This window comes from Prunus persica, chromosome G8 (genome assembly GCF_000346465.2).
Source record: "Prunus persica cultivar Lovell chromosome G8, Prunus_persica_NCBIv2, whole genome shotgun sequence".
In the NCBI taxonomy this organism is placed as follows: Eukaryota; Viridiplantae; Streptophyta; class Magnoliopsida; order Rosales; family Rosaceae; genus Prunus; species Prunus persica.
In genome coordinates this window covers 21,158,498-21,180,869 of record NC_034016.1, presented here as the reverse complement: position 1 = coordinate 21,180,869, position 22,372 = coordinate 21,158,498, and the positions used below count along the sequence as shown (strand labels likewise).

The following is a 22,372-nucleotide window of genomic DNA, read 5'->3' as shown; positions in this document are numbered from 1 at the left end:
CCCCCCCGCCCCAGAATTGTACAAGAGGACGAGGAAGAGGAGGATCAAGAGGAGGACGAGGAGGCAGAGTCAGACTCCGAAGCCGAAACGGGCCGCAACGGTCAGCCCGTTGCTCCCGGTCCAAACCCTCCAGCGGTTTCGGCCCCCGCAGCAGAGCCGAGCGAGCTCATGCAGCTAGAGATGTCCGAGGACATCCGGCTCGGCTCTCCGGACGACGCGTCCAACAATTTAGACTCGGATTTCCACTTACTAGCAGTGAGCCAGTCTAGGGTTAACCCAGCCGATCAACAGCGCCAAGCTGACTCGTATCGAGCCGAGTCAACTCGCCGGTGGCCGTCCGTACAAGAGCCACTCAGCAGCGGGCTCCAACCGCCACCCCAAGGTACGCAATACAAAACAACTAGACACTCCTTTTTTTTTTTCCCCTTTCAAAAATATGAAACGTAAAAATTAAAAACTATAACAGAAATATATTTTTTCTCTTTCTAATACCCTCTTGACATTATACAATATGGTTTCGTACATGGCCAATGGCCTTTTTATTTATGCACCGTCAATGTACCATACAAATTTAAAGCCCCCAAACTCTTTCTAGTTGACATATCTTATCTACATTATTCTTTTCTTCAAATAAACTAGGCAGAATATTTTTTGCTTATATTTTTGTCTTGGTGCAACACAGCCTTTTATTTTTTAAATATTATTTTCTCACTGCTCCTTGAGTCTAAAAGACTAAAAAAAACTTATATATGATGAAAATAGCACCATTTTACTTTATCCGAACAATAATACAATGTCACGAGGAAAAAATATTCTATTTATCATTGTATTATTAGTGAAAAATAGCAAAAAATAATAGCTCCGTCGTGTGAGACTGTCTCTCCTAAAAGACTTAGAATAAGTCAACATCTAATGTTTGCGTCCCACTTTGCCCATGCTAAAATGTCAAAACCTCCCGTCTTCAACGCGCCAATGCTTTCCGTGTACACGCAAACCCAAACACCAATGACATTCTTGGGATTGTGCAATTTGGTTTGGAAAAAGACAAAACCGGATTTAAAAGTACAAGAGCTGCGTGATTTTCGCAGGCACGTGAGAAATCTGGGCAACTTGGTTTTGTTTTTCATTTCATCTTTGGATGCTAATGCTACCAAAGTTTCAACGCCTTTTTGTAGAACTTCAATGCTATATTGTTGAAGTAAGTGCTTCAAGCTTTTAACCTAACCTAATCATAATATAATCCTCGTTATTAGTATTATCTTGACAAATTACGACAACCTTATTTGGTGGTGCAGGACCCCTGGCATTGGAGGAGTTGACACATGATGACACTCACTATTCTGAAACAGTCTCCACCATACTTCAAAGGCAGGCGACTAGGTGGACGGATTCCTCGTCCACCGATCAGGTCGCCTACTCAGCCCAATCAGCATTCATCAAGTGGACGACTCGCGTTGAACATCACATGCTGGTGCCAATTGAGGGCACGTCCCAATGGCTCCTTAAATACATCTTGTTCAGCGTTCCGTTCCTCCACACAAAATACCGCGACGAGAACTCGCCAAAATCTCATGAGGGCGATGCTTCCACTCGGTTGAGGAAAGGGACCCCACAAGATGAGCTCAGCGCCAATCATGTCATGGCGGAACGGCGTCGTCGCGAGAAGCTTAATGAGAGGTTCATTATACTAAGGTCGCTAGTGCCCTTTGTGACAAAAATGGACAAGGCCTCGATATTAGGGGACACGATCGAGTACGTGAAGCAATTGCGTAAGAAGATTCAGGATCTTGAGGCACGTAACGTGCAGATGGAGGATGATCAACGGTCAAGATCATCCGGGGAAATACATAGGTCAAATAGTATGAAAGAGTTGCGGAGCGGGCTCACGGTAGTGGAGCGGACCCGGGTTGGTCCACCCGGGTCGGATAAAAGGAAGTTAAGGATTGTAGAGGGAAGTGGTGGTGCGGCCGTTGCCAAGCCTAAAATGATGGAGGAGTCACCACCTTCACCACCGCCACCACCACCACAATCATCACCGACACCTATGGTGACGGGTACCTCTCTAGAGGTGTCGATAATCGAGAGTGACGGGTTGTTGGAGCTCCAATGCCCGTATAGAGAAGGGTTGTTGCTTGATATCATGCAAACTCTAAGAGAGCTAAGAATTGAGACGACAGTTGTCCAGTCCTCATTGAATAATGGGTTCTTCGTAGCTGAGCTGAGGGCCAAGGTACATATATTTATACTCTCGATCATGCAATATTAATAGTAACATTTAATTTATTTTCATTCAATTTTATTATTATTTTTACATAATGAATTTAATTTTTCAGGTGAAGGAGAATGTGAATGGCAAGAAAATAAGCATTACGGAAGTGAAGAGGGTAATAAATCAAATAATTCCCCAATCTGATTCCTAGTATCATTTTAGTGCGTACGTAATTAAAGAATTTTGAGGGGAAAATCAAATTATTTGCAAGTAGCTCTAGCAGCATCAGTACTGTACAATATTTAGAACATTTTTTTTTTTCTTTCCTTCTAACAAATGTAATATTTCTGTGACATTCAAGATAATCTTAAACAAGAACTCCAAGACCAGTTTAGTTTTGATGTTTTGTTGGGGACCACAGTATTTGTCAAGTTTGATCAAAGCTCTTTCCAATCACATTGATCATCAAATTTTGATTATCCTATGAATTTTGTAAGTTCCATCACATATTCATTTAAAATGGACCGTCATAAATATTATGAATTTGACTATAGGGTACCAGCAGAATATAAATCAATGAATTTCGGTATTTTGATCATGATCAAGACTGAGTTAATTAACACGCCATAAACTAATGTCACAATCCTTCATTCAGAAGGATGAATCTGTTGACAACTTGTATGGTCTAAAATCGAAATCATGGAAAAGAAGAACTTCAAATTCCATAGGGAACCAATCAGCTGGCTATAAAGAAATGAAGATAATTAGATAGAACTTTTCATAAACTCATCGTAAAACATATTCTTAGTCAAAACGGAGGGCAAGTAGCCAAGCCAGAGCTATAAATTACAACCAGGCAAAAAATGTACACGACTACGAATTTGTACAGAATATCATGAAGTCAACTACGCAGCAGCCGTTAATGCCATTTCAGTTCCATCACCGGGAAAATTAAACTTCAATGATTTTGACCGTAAGGCTATGTCTTGCTCTGACAGTTTACTTCTCAGACCACTGACAACAAAATCCCCCGACTTGGCCAAACTCGTGTGTGTAGGGCTGTAGATCATGAACAAGCAACAGGACAGCCCACGAACCGCACTGAATTTCACTTTCATTCAGAGAATCCTTAACGCAACATTTCATCAGCGATGCTTTCGCCCATATTTTCCAAGTCTTCTTGGGACAAAAGGGTTTTCCTACCACTTACGCTACCAGCCTTATCATATGGTTGAGCCATCTTCCTAAGGAACTGCATTCAGGATAAAGAAGATTGACATACTAGAATATTAAAATATGATTCCCACGAAATTCTACTAAACAGAAAAAGATACGACAAGAAGAAATTTAGATTTGATCATCTTGATCAACACTAGATGATTAGGGTTTCAGTTGAAAAAGGAGAATAGGACTTCATCACCCCAATGAAGATGTGTTTCAATGTTTCATTTTCGATCCCTTTTAAACTTCTTCTATTGGGTCCCAAAGCTATCTAGCACAGTTCTCAAAGGAGGACAAAGATAATGATAAAACAGATAATGCATGACTTATAAGGCAAACCACAGAAAACAAAGTTCTATTGTTAGCATACCACATATGGGGTTGATTGATAAGTATATTTCAGGCTAACCAATAACCATATCTAGATAGGAACGTATGTTATCGGTACCAAGGACAAACCTCTCGTGCTATATGCAGAGCCATGTCTGTGCTCAAATTTAGGTGGGCATCACGTAAATGTGACAGTATCCACCCTGGCAATTTGGATCTCTTGTCATGACGGCTATATCTGTAATTGAAATTAAGCACCCAAAATTCAAGCAGATAAAGATTAACTAGAAGCTCCACTAGAGAATCTAAGAATTTGGAACTCTATTAATAAAAAAAGAACAAATGAGTACGAACCTTTTGTCAGCAAATATCATCATGCCATAGTCTGCTTTTGACCGGATGACTCGGCCTACACATTGAGCAGCTTGTCTCTGCACCAGTAAGTTCCCCATTAGAGAACTCAGAACGATCAGAAACATATAAACTAAACGCCAAGCAAATGATTCTTAGATGATACAAAAGGCAATGCAATGATACCAAGGCATCAAAAGTCAAAAAATCTCCTTCCTTTATTTGAAAGGTATCCCGCAAGTATTCCAGCCGCGCCAGCAAAATCCTGCAAAACAATACTCTCAAGTGTCAAACCACAGACAACATAGCTTTATGAACTCGATTAACAAAGAGAGCTCATATGTCATACCACAGAAAATTAGTTTCACAATCTCTTTTTCACTACATAAAACAAAAGAGATATCATTTGCACTCACTTGCTTAATGTGTACTGAAAAGGAATACCAAACATGATCACCAATCGTCCATAATGTCGATCAAAGTCTATCCCTTCAGCTACTTTTCCCCTGTGAAAGTAAAGATATAATGTTAGCTTCATTATAGAGAACTATGTGGAACATCAATTGTAATATTGAAATGATAGGTTCTGAATTACATGTGGCATGGAATTATGAATGGATTTTTAGATGACAGTATAAATGAATACCAAAAGATACTCCATTCTTTTTAGTTTAATTGCAATTTCCATTAGGAGATCAACAATAAGAAATAAGAAACTTTGAATGTTTGATACAGTACCTGGCAACAGACAAAAAGACAGCACCTCTCCCACAATCACAAGCCTTCCGGTAATTGTCAAGAGCCAAAGTAGTTTCAACGACATCTTGGGTCTCAATGAAAACAAGCTTATGCTGCATTATTTCCTGTGACAACGGGAGCACTAAGAAACTATCCACAAAACTAACTTCATGGCAAACTTGGAAAACAGGACAACAGAAAAAGTCATAGACACCCAACAAAAGTAATAGCCATTGATAGTGCAGTCACCTTTAAAATTCCATTTTCGTTCCAGCTATTGACTATTCCATCCATATAAGAGTAACTGACAAAGAAACATACAACCCCATCTGGGACAACAGAAACCATCTCCAGCAGCAGCCTCCCGTAGTTCCTTACTACGCCAAGATCACTTCTCATATCAAATTTGGTACTTACCGGAAGCTGATCACTGAAATATACCATGGGATACTGATTCAGAGTGACATTTAGATAACTAATGGGATTAATGTCCTATAAACTAAGACCTGATACTATTATGATGCTAAATATAATAGAAACGTTATAATCTAATAAGAAAAGTTGTGATTAGTAAAGTTTACAACTTTCCCAATAAAATGAATCGGGAGAAAAGAAATATAAGAAGAAAAATATTTTGTCGATGTTATACCTTCCACGTGTGAGAACCATTGGGCAGATGCAATCTCTTGTTAATGACATTGTAAAACTTCGACTGACGACAGGATGGAAATTGAGAAGACGGGGGTAGAGATCAATCGGGCTCAAGGTTCCAGATGTAATCACAACTGATTGAAATCGATCAAATACAGGTTTTATGGCAAGAGATGCATCATGACAGCTAAGCTGGAATACCACATATGAAAAGACTAGATCAGAACTGAAAAATCTTCATTCCACCCACCCAACGAAGCAGTATAAGTACATCAAATAATGGCAGACAAACTCCTATAGTACATATGCAAGGTAACCTATTGTAGGAAAATTTTATTCTACTTTTTTCGAAATTACCAAAAAATATTCTGATATTGTAAAAGTCAAAAGGAAAACTAGGACCATAACCATCAAAACATTGGTATCATGAGAGTGGACGCAGTTTACAAGAATTGTTAAGAAATGGTTTTTAAACAAAGTTTCCAGATAAGATATGTAAGCGTGGAGATACACCAAAATACAATTTTTAGAAATGTTTCAATTTTATAGAAAATGAAATTCGAAGATAAAAAACCACTAAAAACCAACCTGCAAAACAGGATCAGGAATATGTGGCATTCTCTCATCAAATGGTTCGATTATAATAGAGAAACCGCGAGTGTATGTCCCCACAAGTGTCGCGAAGTCACAGATTGTTTGGATGTGTAAGAACTCATCTGTGTCAGTAATTTCCAACGTCATCATGAGTGAGTGTAGGCGATCATAACAGAACTTCAGAGTTTTCTGGTCAATTCCAGCATGTGTACTAATAGAGGCAACAAAACCAACAGGGCCTTCCTTCTCAACATTCTCAGTCTCAAGACGCCCTTCCAAATACTGGACCAATCTTCGTAACACATGCACAAAATGGTCTGCTTTGCGAATATTTCCAGGCACAGCCTCCTTCAGAATATCTTCAGGTAGAGCGGGATTTTGAAGCCAAGTATCTGTGACTGCATATATAAAAAGAAAAAGTTATGAGAACTCAAGAAATCATCAAACAAAAATTTTAAGTTTCAATGAAAGAAAAATCGTGGGAATGAGCAATCAGCATACGAGGTAGGTTTCCTCCTTGTGCCAAACCCTCAACAAGTCGGTTGTATTCTTTACGCAATCTATCCGCATCAGTGGCCTTGAACCTACCTACCATGTCAAGCAAACATATGAAAATCTGTATCAAACGTGAAGGCAAGAATTGAAAGAAGCTGAAAACAAACGTATCTAGACATAATCTAGCCATCACTTTAAAAAAATCATGATAGAATATAATGAGGCAGATAAGTGACCCAATGCATAATTTACGAAGCTTTAGCCTTCAGAAAAAAGTAAGACTTTTACAGCTCGAATCCATAACCAACCATTGCCGAATAGCAAAGCACCTACCTTTCAATTTCATGCTGCATCTTACTGAGATTCCTTCTGGCCCCTTCAAGTGTCTGCCTCCTCACACTAACACTAAGCGCTTCAATACACACATTATCAATGTTGTGGGCCTCATCAAACACCACAACAGACTCCTTCTGCATTTCCTTGGAAATAATCCCAGCCACTTTAGGATCAAGCATATACTGATAACTGTAAACCACCACATTGGAGAACTGCACCATATGCCTTGCCAAGAAGTAGGGACACCACCCTCTCTGCTTCCCATACGCCCTCAAATCCTTTTTTTGACATAAAATAAAGCAACCCAATTGCAATTACTTGATTCCAAAACGAAAACAAAAAGAAAGATACAAAATTTCAGATCCCACAATTGAGTGATCAATGAGAAGAGGTGACTAGTACCTGCAAGGTATAAACCCCGGGAGGCAAAACCGCTCCAGACCCAGCTTTCTCATACTGCTCCAAAAACTCACAAGTAGGCACATTTGGGTTCTCAGCGGCCAAGGCTCTCACCCAGCTGGCAGTCAATTTCCGGCAGGCTGCGTCGACAGAGTCTCGATTTTCGGCTGCCAAGACAGTTGGGTTGACACAGAGGTTCTTCCGAGACGAAAGCCCCACAGCCAAGATCTGTGCTTGGGGACCCAGATGCTTAACTTGGTAATTGTGGAGGACCTTGAGCTCAGCGAGAGTCTTCTCCATCTCGTGAACAGTGCGAGTGCAGTAGATAAGCTTGACTGGGTTTTGGGGCTTGGAGAGAGTGTAACTTGTGATGAGGGAGAGGAGGGCGATGGTCTTGCCCGTGCCTGTGGGCATCTCCAGGAGGCAGTGGCCCTTAGCGTCCAGGGCTCGCTTGAGCTCGAGCATGTATGCATATTGCTCTGGGTATATGTGGTCGTATGGGAAGTAGACTGTGACGTCTTCTACTTGAAACTTCATGGCTTTTTGAGGTTTTGGGTTTTGCTGTGTATCTTCTCTGTCTCTCTCGGAGACCAGAGATTGGCGGTTTCACAATTAAAACGGCGAGACCTCACTCTTCTTCCATATCACGAAGACGTGAGGGAGTCGGATTGGGCTTCAATCCGTATTTATAGCTTAGGCCTTTTCGGAGCAGAAATGGACAAGATGACAATTTGGGCCAAATTTTGGGTTTATGTCAATATGTTTTGTATCTTTTCCAATATTTCCGTTAAAATAACTTGTTAAAATATAAAAATTATCTCCTTATATGAATGTTGCACATGACAATCTTAGCAAGGGCATAATTGACTTTTACTGCTTGATTTGTGTTATCAAGTGACGATATTTCAAGTTTTCATTGTCACTCTCACAATGTTTGAAAGAGAGACTGATAATAAGTGACCACAACCCCACTTCTGTTGGATTGGATCGGTGAATGAAAAAAGTTGTTCCTTCTCTAAAAACATGAAATATTGTTCTTTCCAACTAGCACTTGGTTTTGGTCTTGTGATACTCCTCTTCTAAATTTTGAAACATTTCATTTTGGTCTTGAACAAATCCCGGTCTCATAGGAGCTTTAGAGAATGTAGTCATGTAATTCTCATAAATGCGACCCCACATTTACTCCTATATAGGTAACGTTAATTAAAAGTATTCTGCCATACTTCTTTTGAATATCAAAATACTAACGTCATTAAATGTTTTGTATAAAACATACCCTAAAAACTTCTGCAGACAACACACTTTGATCATAGGAATGAGTAAATAGTGTGTTCATACCTTGAGCCATTCCTAACCAGTTTGCCTATTGAACCTAGACCATGGGATCTCCCATCAGCTAGGTTAGGGTTCCATTAGGTTAGCTCATTATGAAATTGACATTAAACCCATTCCCCTCGACGCATATTTAATTTGCTCTCTAGGTAGGCCTTTTGTCAAAGGATCAGCTATGTTTTCCTTTGACTTTACATAATCTAATGAGATTATTCCATCTTTGAGCAACTTGTCTAATTGTGCTATGTCTTCGCCTTATATGCCTTGATGTGCCATTGTATATCTTATTTTTGGCTCTTGCAATAGCTGCCATATTATCACAATGAATACATACTGCAGTTATTGGTTTAGGCAATAACGGTATATCTTCCATAAAGTTTCGAAGCCATTCTGCTTCTTCAGCAGCCTTGTCCAAAGCTATGAATTCTGATTCCATAGTTGACCGTGCTATACACGTTTGCTTGGTTGACTTCCAAGCTACTGCTGCCCCTCCACATACAAAAACATAGCCACTAGTGGATTTCGTTTCACTTTCACCAGAAATCCAGTTTGCATCACTATATCCTTCTAAAACTGGTGGGTAACTTGTGTAATGCAATCCATAATTTATTGTGCCTTTAATAAATTGTAGCACTCTAATCAAAGCCTTCCAATGATCATCAGATGGATTACTAGTGTATCGACTAAGCCTGCTCACTGCATAAGCTAAATCAGGCCTTGTACTATTCATCATATACATTAAGCTTCCAATCACTTGTGAATATTCTAGCTGAGATACTGCATATCCATTATTTTTAGCTAGATGAACTGATGGATCAAAAGGGGTCACAACGGATGGATCATCAAAGTGACCAAATTTTCTAAGTATTTTTTCTGCATAATGGGACTGAGTCAAAAAATAACCTTGTTTGGTTCTTTGAACTCTAATTCCAAGTATGATATCTGCAAGTCCCAGGTCCTTCATATCAAAACTTGAACACAACATTTTCTTTGTAGAATTAATGATATCTTTGCTAGTACCCATTATGAGCATGTCATCAACGTATAAACATACTATGACACATGAGTTCTTGAAACTCTTTACATATACGCATTTGTCACTCTCATTGATCTTAAAACCATTTGACAGCATAACATGATCAAATTTTTCATGCCACATTTTTGGTGCTTGTTTAAGTCCATACAATGACTTAATTAATTTGCACACTTTCTTTTCTTGTCCTTTAACCACAAACCCTTCTGGTTGTTCCATATAGACTTCTTCATCTAATTCTCCATTCAAAAAGGCAGTTTTAACATCCATTTGATGTATCTCCAATTTCTGTATGGCTGCTATGGAAATTAATATTCTTATAGATGAGATTCTTGATACAGGTGAATATGTATCAAAGTAATCCAGCCCTTCTTTTTGTCTATAGCCTTTTGCTACTAGACGTGCCTTATATTTGTCTATAGAACCATCAGCCTTCAATTTCTTTTTGAATATCCATTTATGACCAATTGGTTTATTACCAGGTGGTAAATCAACCAATTGCCAGGTATTATTTTGTAAAATGGAATCCATCTCACTTTTAATTGCTTCCTTCCAAAAAGTAGCCTCACTTGAAGTCATCGCTTCCTTGTATGTTTGTGGTTCAGCTTCTGACAAGAAGGTGAGAAAATCAGGTCCAAAATTTCTTGGGATTTTCGTTCTACTTCCTCTTCTTGGTTCCATTTCATTCTCATGAACCCCTGATGAAGAAGGAATGTCACTTTGAGTTGGTTCAAGTGATCTTTTTCTAGTTGGACAGGACCTATTTTCTTTGTAGGGATAAATATGTTCAAAAAATTCTGCATCTACAGATTCTATGATAGTATTAACATGAATATCAGGAATTTCTGATTTAACCACTAAGAACCTATAGGCTGCACTATTATTTGCAAAACCAATGAATGCACAATCTACTGTTTTTGGTCCAAGTTTAACTCGTTTTGGCAAGGGTACTTGAACTTTTGCAAGGCAACCCCACACTTTGAGGGTTTTATATGTAGGAATTCTACCTTTCCACACTTCATAAGGAGGCTTATTAGTCTTCTTATGTGGAATTTTGTTCAAGATTGTATTTGCAGTAAATAAGGCTTCACCCCACAGATTGTGTGGAAGCCCTGAACTATTCAACATGGAGTTGATCATGTCCTTGAAAGTTCGATTTTTTCTTTCAGCAACACCATTTTGTTGAGGTGTATATGGAGCCGTTGTTTGATGAACTATTCCATGTTGAGCACAAAATTCAGAGAAGGCTATAGACTCATACTCTCCTCCTCTATCAGATCTTAGAGCTTTAATTTTTCTCTCTAATTGATTTTCAACTTCAGCTTTATATGTCTTGAACATATTCAAAGCCTCATCCTTGCTATTTATCAGATAGACATAGCAAAATTTACTGCAATCATCAATGAAAGTAATATAATAATTCTTTCCTCCACGAGTTGGTGTTGATTTAAAATCACAAAGATCTGAATGAATCAAACCCAGCAACTCATTAGATCTTCCAAAAACAGATTTGAAACTTTGCCTTGCAAATTTTGATTCTGTGCATATTTCACATTTATTGTTGTGATCAATTTTAAAGTTTGGCAGCAACCTTAAATTGATCATTCTATCTAAACAACGGAAATTAACATGTCCTAATCTAGCATGCCAAATATCACAAGACTCAACAATATAAACAGAAGCCTTATTTATTTTATTAATAACATTTGTAGCCAATACATTAAGTTTGAACAAACCCTCAGCCAAATAACCCTTTCCCACAAACATTCCCCCTTTAGTGAGAACAAACTTGTCTGATTCGAATACTAGTTTAAAGCCCTTATTACTGAGCACTGGACCAGACACTAAGTTCTTCCTAATATCAGGGACATGAAGTACATCTAGAAGGGCTAGTTCCTTCCCAGAGGTAAATTTCAGCAGCACCTTTCCTTTTCCAGCAATGGCAGCAGTTGAGGAATTTCCCATATAGAGTTGTTCTCCACCAGAAATTTCTTGGTATGTAGAGAACATGCTCTTGTCGCCACATATGTGCTTGGTTGCACCAGTATCAATCCACCAATCTTTTGTATCTAAAACCATATTCGTTTCAGACACTACAGCAGCCAAAACATCTTCAGTTACATTTGCTTGATTATTGGCAGACTTGGCAGAAACTCCATCTTTCTTGTGGCGACAATCTTGTGCCTTGTGTCCAGCTTTTCCACACACCCAGCAACTCCCTTTTATTTTCTTAAAATTCTTGCTGTTTGGTGCTATTTTGAAATAGGACTTGCCTTTATTTTTCTGGGAATTGTATTTTGGCTTTCCAGCAGAGACTTTGCCTTCAACAATGTTGACTTTGGCTTCAGAGGAAGCACCATCCACTTTCGCAATAATTCTGTGATCCTGTTCAACTCTTAGTTTCAGAACCAAATCATCCAGGGTCATGTCAGATTTCTTGTGTTTCATATAGATCTTGAAATCATTCCAGGAAGGAGGCAACTTCTCTATGATCGAACCCACTTGAAAGTTCTCGTTCATGATCATGTTTTCATTATGCAGTTCATGCATAATGATCTGGAGTTCTTCCACTTGATTAACCACTGACTTGGAGTCTATCATTTTGTAATTCAGAAATTTCCCAATGACAAATTTCTTTGTACCGGCAACCTCTGTTCTGTACTTCTTTTCGAGAGACTCCCACAATTCCTTGGCAGTCTTGTATGAAGAATAAACATCATACAAGGTATCATCCAACGAACTGAGAATATAATTCCTGCAGAGAAACTCAGAATGTTTCCAAGCATCAATAGCATTTAATTTGGCTGCAGGTATCGGATTCTCTGTTGCCACAGGAACTTCCTCTTTGACTACATGAGCCAAATTCAGTGTTGTCAAGTAAAACAGCATTTTCTGTTGCCAGCGTTTGAAATCCACCCCTTTGAACTTCTCTGGTTCCTTAACATGAGTTTTGACGCCGCTGACATTGACTATATCAGTCATCTTCACTCCACTTACAGATTCTTCCATTAAAGAGATTCTGTCTTTAGATTGTTATAAAAATAATCAGTAAATGTTGTATGCTATAGGATCACTATATTATTGCACAATTCTTAAAATACAAACAGTAGCAAAATTACGAAGTCTGTATAAATGTGCAAATATATAAATTAAGTACAGAATACTGACTTTTATTGAAGATAGAGGCTTGCGTATTTGCAATGTCCTAAAGACAGAATTTCGCCTCTTCTCAGTGCTTGAAGTTCAACAGGCGTCTATCTCCCAGGATTCAACTATTTATAATTCAAGGGTCCAGCACCGGATCCTTGAATTCTGGCGAACGTTGGTGTGCTTCTCTCCAATACAGTTGGTAACTTTAAAATAATATGAGATAGTTTTTAAAGAAAAAGAGATCCGTCTTATGGCCTAGGACTTGTAGTTTTATAATAGAATTACACCCCTTCAAAATAGCAGTTAGTATCAGTTATACCTGTTCAAATTCAAACAAAAAGATAAGTCTTTCTGGTTTGAATTTAACTTCTGCCAAAGAATCCGAAAAATAAAAAATAAAAAAATATATTTTATTTTCGGGCTAGGTATAACTGATACTAACCCCTATTTTGAAGGGGTGTAATTCTATTATAAAACTACAAGTCCTAGGCCATAAGACGGATCTCTTTTTCTTTAAAAACTATCTCATATTATTTTAAAGTTACCAACTGTATTGGAGAGAAGCACACCAACGTTCGCCAGAATTCAAGGATCCGGTGCTGGACCCTTGAATTATAGATAGTTGAATCCTGGGAGATAGACGCCTGTTGAACTTCAAGCACTGAGAAGAGGCGAAATTCTGTCTTTAGGACATTGCAAATACGCAAGCCTCTATCTTCAATAAAAGTCAGTATTCTGTACTTAATTTATATATTTGCACATTTATACAGACTTCGTAATTTTGCTACTGTTTGTATTTTAAGAATTGTGCAATAATATAGTGATCCTATAGCATACAACATTTACTGATTATTTTTATAACATCTTCCAAGTTCAAATCCCCGCTTCCCCATTGATGCAAGCATAATCGAACTATATAGCTAAATGAAAATCCGTAATCTTCGAAATCCATGAAACCTAAACGCAAGCCCTGAATAGAGGTGAATGTTACAACAGTCAAACTACGATATAATCTCAAAAAGACATGAGGTATTATTGTGTGCACAATGTAGGTCTATTCATTCTGCTTCAGTCGGTGTGTTAGATGCCAGGCCCTTGATTACATGCCGACATTGGAACCTGCAACCATCAAACAAACCAGATATGACCTATGCATAAGCCAAGCAACAGAACAAATACGAACACATTGAAATGTACGCAATTGGAAAGCAACATACCATATAAAATCATTTGGAGCAGACTCAACCAACCCATCAGAACTGCCAGTTTCAGAAGAAACAGGAAGAGCATCCATGCTCTGATCTTGGGTTTTTCTCTTAATCTTTAGTCTTAAAGGCACAATCTGCAATTGGTTTATATAAATATGCATAAGCGAGTTGTATGGTAGTTGATGATTTAATATGAAATAATGAAACTACATTGCCTGCTATTTTGGGCAAGAACATGTACCTTGTTGCTGTATCTGAAATCACGTTTGGGAAGAAAATGCAGAGGCAGATTGAGACAAGGGGGAGCTTTCACCAACAGAAACAACTTGGAAGGCCCTGGATAAGAAGCACACCCAGCACCCTTTGAGATCAGCCCCCGAATCGCTTTTCTACAAAGCACTTCTGCCGCTCTGCTTTTGCCGAAATCAAGTTCCTTTTCATGTTCATGTTCACCACTGCTACTAGGAACAGCGCTTGCGCTTGAAAAGCTCAACTCATAGACATGATGAGGCCGTAGCGGACTCGCTCCGATCACCAAAATGGCTTCTTGGAACTGAGGAACCTCGCTGATCATCAGCTTCAGCGCAGTTTGGAGATCAGAAACTTGACGCATCAGCTTCTGGAATCTTCGAATCCCGCGCTTGGCTTCCCTCATTTGGCCGGCGTGCTTTCTCCGAAGCGTTGGCTTCACCTCGTTTTGGTGAAGAGCCATTTCCTGAAAGTCGCAGGTTCTAAATTAGGGCAAAGAATTCAGAGCCGAAGAAGAAAGAGTTGATGAAATTGCAGTCTCGGAATCTCATACAGAATCCTTGTACTCAGAACAGAGCGAATCGAATTCCAGAGTAATATCCTGCAACAGTCTGTAAAAATTGGATCAAATATTTTGTATGAGTGCGAAGAAATTGATTTGTTTGGGAACTCAGAAAGTTGGAGAAAACTTACGAAGGGATTTGCTGGTGCATGTAAAGCACGAAACCTGAGATTTCGTTAATGGCGTGGAAGATCACAGAGCCGTCCAGAGAGTCCGCCGCGATCTCCATCACTGATCTCCGTCCTCCCACACCTCAAGGCTCGAACTATCTGAAATTCAAAATTTCAAACGAAACCGGGTTTTGTAGTACGGCCCAACTGGCCCAGAATAAGAGGAAGCGGGCCGGATCGTGGAAAACCCAATTCCAGTACCGTGTACGTGGCAACTTCGGAAAATTTAACAAAATATTTTCCTTAACGAAAACAAAACATTAGTTGTTTTTTCTTTTGGCCCAAGTCAAAATATTGTTGTTAATTGATGTAAAGGCAAACACCCAGTGGCAAAAATAAATAAAAATACAATGTCTTAATACCCAAAGAGTATATTGGAGTTTGTTACACACGTTTTGTGTTACAATTAAGTAGCATCTATATGGAATCTGTGTGTCCTATCCTCGATACGAAAGCAGTGTGCTCTACAATGCATGAAACCCTGTCGTCGATGCTTTTCCGTTTGATACAGAAACCATGCGAGTGGCGAGCCTTCGCTACGTATTTGCCGAATGAAGTAGTATCATTAGCTGTTACTCTAAGCATCCAGGACCCCTCAAACCATATCGTGATGCCATAACCCTTTCTGGTTTCTGCTGAGGTGTTTCATCAGTCCAGGAATTCCAGCGCTGCCAAAACGAAGACAGAAAATTCCCGTTAGTGTGACCATCTATGCATAATTTATTTATCAGTTTTATAAGTGATAGAGCATCACCTCAAGACTAGAAGGCACAGCCAGTTTGCAAGTTATACACCATACCGGCTTAAGGCTTTACTTAAACTTGGCATTACATTATATGCTTGATATGATCTTCTAAGTTCGATTATAGAACCCACCTGCACAATTAATAGTCAGAACTACTTGCAAGAGTTGCATAAAATATAAAGCATTTCAGGAAATCATACTTCCTATGTTACTTACTATGATTAGGACTGACGTCAACCCAATTGCAAATCCTGCATTGATGTTGCGTAAATAATGATCCAGTATGCTTGATGTTGTTGCCAATATACTTAACAACAGCCCACCTGCAAAGTTCCACCACAGGACAGCAAAAAGAAAGCAAACAAAATCAATGAGGGCCAATGGAATTACGTTAAAATGACAGGTAGACCAAATCAAGGGACATACCCCAAAAACGTGTTGATGCCTGAATCTTTGTAAGGTACTCAATTGTAGCCTTCCCAGGTTTTATGTTTGGTATCCTAGCACCCATCTTATTTAAGTAATCAGCAATTTCCTTGGGCAAGTTGGCCTGGACAGGCATTATTGATTTAAAACAGCAAACAATGAAACAGATTATCTCTACCTCAACATCAAACAATACAGTAACTCTTTTCACCAAAAAGAAAACAATACAGTAACATGACATAATCTTAAGATACATTCAAAAACATTTCACAAGCTTCCGTACTCATTGCATTTGTCAACTGCAGCTGCATTATTTGTCCCCAGAGGAGGTGACTGACTGGTGTGCAGTTATATCTTGAAAGTTCAAATCTAACTTAGCATTTACATGCTGGTGATTCTAGTATAACTTACTAAAAATTTTCTATTAACATATAAATTTACAAATTTCATATTTAGTATCGAGTTTTGAACCAAGGCGGCAAAATTTATTAGCCGTAATAGACAGCTCTATCTATCGCCAGACACTATAGCTTCATATTCAGACATATAAGCGTCAGAAACTGAATGCCGTAAGTAGAGAAACGTTGTGACAATAGAAATTTAAGGTACAGAAGGAGAGAAATGTCATGATAATAATTAAACGCTCTAAAACTATATAATTTACTAGCTCCGTTTTAAAATATTCTTTAATATATTGTATCCTGGAGCTTGATGAACGGAAAGCAATGTGATTCTAGAACAATTACATACAAGGTTAAGAAGAAACTTACAATGTCAAATATATTGAATAAGAAGACAAAAAACGCATATATTGAGTAGTACACCCAAGGCCCTGCACCAACGGAATTGTCAGGGTTCAATATCTCCTTAACATGCTCCCAGAAAGGCGAACCAAGAAGACTGCCAACAAACCACAATATCAGAAAGTTGTAATGGTAAACTTTAAAAAGGAAAAGAATAGGTGTAGTTCGAATACTTAAGGAAATTTTTTAGGGTCAGCAGAGAAATGAGCACTCTTTTGATTTCATTAAAGACACGGACAATGAGTTTTCATCTTAAAAAATGCTGCAAGTTAAGAAATTGTGACCTTGCAAGAATACTCGGAAATGACAAGAGATAAGTGGTGGTGAGAACAGGCTGCATTCCTGATGGGTTAATGGTAAAAGGGATATATGGCTCCACTTCAGTAATTGGCGAGTCATCTCTGTCCAAAACACATCAGACCAGAAAATAATGTCAGCCAACAGAATTATCCAAATATATATTTTTTCAAAGCTCAAATTATAGAAGATGGTGTGAATTGTTTCTACTAGGCTGTTAGTTGATACAAAGATCAGTTTATAAGCAATATCTGCTATACATCTAACATTAGTATAAAGAACAACCATCTTCATAATCAATAACACCACATGCATACAGAAAACGCATGCATTGTGCAGTTTCTTTCACTACAAACGATCATCGGCCATCAGAATGGTAACAAATGTATTACCTTGCAGAAGAAGCAAGCTTAAAACCATAGTACTGCAGCTTTATCTTCCTGCAACCTTCAGTTACCACAACCGCCCACATAGTGACTACAGTGAAAACGCCCAATACTGCAAGCAAGTACGGACCCCAACTAACAGAACCTCCTGCAATAAAAAGCATGAAACCAGTAAACTTACAACAAACTAGAAGTTAAATGGTATTGAACAGAGTACTAATGATATGACACACAAAGTTACAAAATAAAACCTAACATCTGATGGGATTATAATTTTGCCCTAATATGGGTATATTAATGGAATTCATTACATCACATACCTGAAAGCTGAGACAACATTTTGTATAGCGTCTCTGTGTAGCCAGTCAATATTTGCACACATATGATTAGAGATGAACCTTGACCTGAAATATGAATGACCAGTCAGAGAAGATTGAGAATATCTGCAATAAGATTAAAGAATGAACAAAGAATTTTCTTCTGAAGAGGAATAACCAGATCAGAATTGATACTATGATCTAAAAACCTCACATATGTACTAACATCACCATGACAAAGTAGCAAGTATTCCACAAGGACTCATATAATACTTACTATGGAGAGAATGATGCACATGGTAGCCAAACCTCATCAACAGGTATAAATAATTATGATAAAGAACATCATCTTATTATATTAATCCACAGGAAAAACATTATGGTCAGTAAACTTATTGAGTCAAAGCTCCTAGTTGTGGACCTTTCTTCTGCTACAAGGCATGGGATACGTGTGAAATGATTATGCATTCATAAATTTCAATTATGTAAAAACATTAGTTAAATCAGGCATGCTAAACAGTAACCGAGCTTGACAGAGTGACTTGTGGTTATGAAAAGTAAACTTCTTTCACTGGAAAAACAAAATGAGACTTGGGGAATATTATCAAGATGATATTAATTCCAATCAAGTATATAGTACCAAATCCAGATTCTGAGATGGTATCACAAATCCAAGTCATTGTCATCGCACCACAGACCAGTAACATACTTGTCACCATCACATGCTTGACCCTGCAAAATCTCAAAGTTACATAGATACATTTGAAATCAAAGTTATTGTTGAAAAGTATGATATAATTGTTGCATTACCTGTAGCTAGCAGCATAGATTGAATATGGAAGTGAGTAACAAGCCAGTATGATGGCCTCCACAATTGCAAAGCCAAGAGACATCCACCATCTTGAATAAACATAAACGCTCATAAGGTTCACAATCTTGAGAGGAAAAAAGGATCTAAAGTAAAAGTCACAATCAAATTGTGCAACAAGAACTTGGCTCACTGCTTGAGATGAATAACTAGACACACATATAACTCTTAATCTTCTCGTGACCATCTAAGCCTTCTTTCCGCAGCTTTACTAGGGAGGGAACAAGATGACAAAGTACCTATACATCGAATTTGAGATTCTCAATATATCATCATATTTTAATACATACCAAATTTTCTCTCAAGATTAAAATACTTAGACAAATATCATTTTAGTTAACATAAATACACATGAAATAGATGAAGGAAAGCAAAAAACCTGCATAATAATCGATGCTATTATTTGAGGACTGATTCCAAGCTGGAAGAAGGACATTTTAAGCTCTGCTGTGAAATCGCCAAGTTCATCTGCCCGAAAACAACACGAATCACTATCCGATAATTTTACACAAATGACCATACACATGGAGGAACAGTGGTCAATTACTCACCAACAGATCCCGATACGAAGCTCAGGTAATCTTGAGGGATCAACCTTCTATCAAATCCAGGGAGAGGAATGAAATAACCGACACGACTGATCACTATTAGTACTGCCGTCACAAATAACCTCCGCCGAATCTCACTCTTGAAGAATGACTCAGCAGCACTGTTAAGGACTGAACTTAAGCGCACAAAATCCAGAAACCGATTTCTAAATGTTAGAGGCCTTGCTTGCTCGGTATGTGCTTTGTCAATGTCGTTTTGTTTGGAGATTTCTGTGCCATCTTCGGGACTTAGTGGAGGAACTTCAAGATTTAGAGACTCTGGGGGCGTAGCCTCGACGTTTGTATAATCATTTAGGAACTGGTTTGAGAACTTTGCAGAGACTCTCTTGTTTGCTTTGGACGGGAAGGGCCTGTTTGGCGACACGAAATTTCTTGTGCAAGATTGTAAAGGGTTTGTCTTAAGGGAAACATGGCTGGTTCTAGCAAGGGGCAAACAACAAATTTGAATATCGCAACCTGAAATTGCACCTGCAAGTAATTGAACATGAAGCCCTATCAGAAGACGCAGAAACTTCATCTGAAGCTAGAACAATCACCCAATCAAAAATGAACAAGAAAACCCTTTCGATACATAGCTAGAAGAAGTTACTAGATTGAGTTACCAAAACACGAAACCTAATAATATTCCGAAGTTTTCATCATTCTGTTATTTTCCTGCGTTTTCCCGGAAACCAAACGAAAAACTGACCTCGAAATTTTGAGGGGAAGAGTTGGGGATGGAAGCGTTGCGAGCTGAGAAGAGCGGCTTCCATGGCGGGACTGGGAACGGTAGAGAGCAGCGGGACTGTTCGATTCTTTAAGCTATAAAAGGCTCATCTTTAACGGTGGCAATCTTGTGCTTGATTGCTTATTTTGCGTCAATACGAAGCGCTTCCTTATTGGTCTATAGTAAGTCGGCGCGGGTCAATGCTGACGTGGTCAGCTGTAGTTGGGCAAATGTTTTAAAGGGTTGAGAATAGTGTTACACACAGATTTCTATTTAGACATGTAGAATAATCCAAAGAGCTTTGGTGCTGCTCAAAAATTTGATACTCAAAACCTAAAATCAAATCGATTAACTAATTTCAATCTCGAAACTTGAAGTTTAAGCTCTAAATGATGATTCCACACTCTAAACATAACATTGTGTACAAAGCTGGACTGGTGTATTCAACGAAACATAGACTAAATGGGCATTCAAATTTAGTCTTTATTTCAATATTTGGAGGAGAAATACCATTAAATTATGAGCTAGTTAAAGGCATCATCTTTAGTATTCAAGTTGGTGTCCTATATAAGAGTATGTGTATTTATACATATGGGACTCGTTTGGTACTTTAGACTGTATCGACTAATTTTTATCGGATAGTATTAATATGTTCCAGAGAGTACTGACTGTTTATCCATAATATCATAAGGCGTATGGTGTTATTTTGAATAAATAGTCTGACTAAGTTATACTGTGTATGGTGTTGTTCCGGATAACATCATATCAAACTATTTTTATTTAAAATTCTTCAATAATTTAAAGAAAATTTAAAGGGAAATGGAGTAATTTAGTGGGAAGTTAAAAGGGCATTTAACTTACATATTATACACATAATTTTCACATATTATTGAACAAAATTAATATAGTATATTTTAAAAAATTAATATATTATATTAAAAAATTATATAGTGATCGAACTTTTCAGTTGTAACTTGCCAAAATTGTTAATGACTACTAAACAATTTATTATGCAACTAAGTTTTGCTAGTTTGTAGAGTTGAAATAGCAAATTAATATGTATAAAGTATAACTAATGCAACTAGGAGGTCATTTTTTCTTAATTTGTTTATATTAAATAGTCTTGCCGGGTGGCTATACTTATTTTGACACGTGGGCGTCTAATTGATGGGGTCCTCTATTTTTTTTCATTTTTATAAATAGTATAGCCGCTCGGCCATACTCAATTTTTATTTTTATTTTTAAAAAATAGTATGGCCGCACGGCTATACCTCTTTCGACACGTAGGCGCCTAATCACAAGGTGAGTCCTATTTTTTAAATATAAATCGTATAGCCGGGCGGTTATACTCGGGTTTTTATTTTTATTTTTTCAATATTATAGCCAGACGGCTATACATAGTTTGACACGTGGGGCCCTAACCACTGAGTTCCTCTCTTTGTTTATTTATAAATAGTATAGCCGAACGGCTATACGCCATTTTTTTATTTTTTTAAACGAGTATAGCCGTGCGGCTATACTTATTTGGACACGAGGGCACCAAATAGCAGGGCGGGTCCTTTTTAAAAAAATATAAATAGTATAGCCGGTCGGCTATACTCTGTTTTTTTGTTTTGTAAAAATCGTATAGCCGGGCGGCTATACGTAGTTTGACACGTGTGCGCCTAACCGGTGGGGCCGTCTCTGTTTTTTTTAATTACAAATAGTATAGCCGCACGGCCATACCCGGTTTTTTATTTCTTTATAAATAGTATAGCCGGGCGGCTATACTCTGTTGTTCTGATTTTTTTCCCCCTTATTTAAAAGTATAGTCAATATGTACTGGCTGGGATCCTATTTTGACACGTGGGCGCCTAATCGATGGGGTCCTTTTTTTTTTTTTTAATAACTGGTATGGTCGAACGGCTATACTCGGTTTTTTAAATTGTTTTAAAAAATAGTATAGCCGCCAGGCTATACTTATTTGGATACATAGGCAGCTATACTTAGTTTGACACGTGGGCGCCTAACCGCTGGGGTCCTTTCCTGTTTTTTACAAATAGTATAGCTGGCCGACTATACTTGGTTATTTAATTTTTTTTATTTTTAATATAAATAGTATATAGCCGTTTATTGTTAGATTTCCTACAACCATACTTGTTTTCTACTCCTGAAATCGGACCTTGGAGAGTTGCAACATCAATTTAAA

The 22,372-nt window shown here is 38.1% G+C and overlaps 4 protein-coding genes across 4 annotated transcripts in view; 1 reads left to right on the top strand and 3 right to left on the bottom strand.

Annotated features, from left to right (window-relative positions):
* The window catches only part of LOC18767836 (basic helix-loop-helix protein A), a gene marked incomplete in the record, with an annotated part of 6,326 nt that extends 3,716 nt beyond the window's left edge, over positions 1-2,610 (top strand). The window contains 3 exon segments of the mRNA XM_007200648.2: positions 26-382; positions 1,296-2,230; positions 2,334-2,610. Of these exon segments, the coding sequence (XP_007200710.2) occupies positions 26-382; positions 1,296-2,230; positions 2,334-2,420 (1,379 nt within the window).
* Positions 2,952-7,962, bottom strand: LOC18767136 (DNA repair helicase XPD). Its single transcript, XM_007198937.2, has 12 exons — positions 7,328-7,962; positions 6,923-7,203; positions 6,596-6,678; positions 6,089-6,492; positions 5,499-5,692; positions 5,099-5,279; positions 4,850-4,974; positions 4,528-4,617; positions 4,298-4,376; positions 4,115-4,191; positions 3,890-3,998; positions 2,952-3,461 (listed from the first exon to the last, which is right to left on the bottom strand). Exons 1-12 carry the CDS (start codon positions 7,859-7,861, stop codon positions 3,339-3,341), a joined length of 2,280 nt encoding a protein of 759 aa, XP_007198999.1. The 5' UTR covers positions 7,862-7,962; the 3' UTR covers positions 2,952-3,338.
* Positions 13,775-15,222, bottom strand: LOC18767688. The gene is made up of 5 exons (XM_007199935.2): positions 14,990-15,222; positions 14,850-14,907; positions 14,289-14,762; positions 14,057-14,181; positions 13,775-13,958 (listed from the first exon to the last, which is right to left on the bottom strand). Exons 1-5 carry the CDS (start codon positions 15,085-15,087, stop codon positions 13,898-13,900), a joined length of 816 nt encoding a protein of 271 aa, XP_007199997.1. The 5' UTR covers positions 15,088-15,222; the 3' UTR covers positions 13,775-13,897.
* LOC18766538 (preprotein translocase subunit SCY2, chloroplastic) lies at positions 15,323-20,278 on the bottom strand. Its single transcript, XM_007201113.2, has 14 exons — positions 20,167-20,278; positions 19,422-19,946; positions 19,250-19,338; positions 19,030-19,109; positions 18,813-18,902; positions 18,643-18,734; positions 18,006-18,089; positions 17,692-17,833; positions 17,287-17,403; positions 16,970-17,099; positions 16,200-16,323; positions 15,990-16,096; positions 15,783-15,904; positions 15,323-15,696 (listed from the first exon to the last, which is right to left on the bottom strand). Exons 1-13 carry the CDS (start codon positions 20,228-20,230, stop codon positions 15,815-15,817), a joined length of 1,734 nt encoding a protein of 577 aa, XP_007201175.1. The 5' UTR covers positions 20,231-20,278; the 3' UTR covers positions 15,323-15,696; positions 15,783-15,814.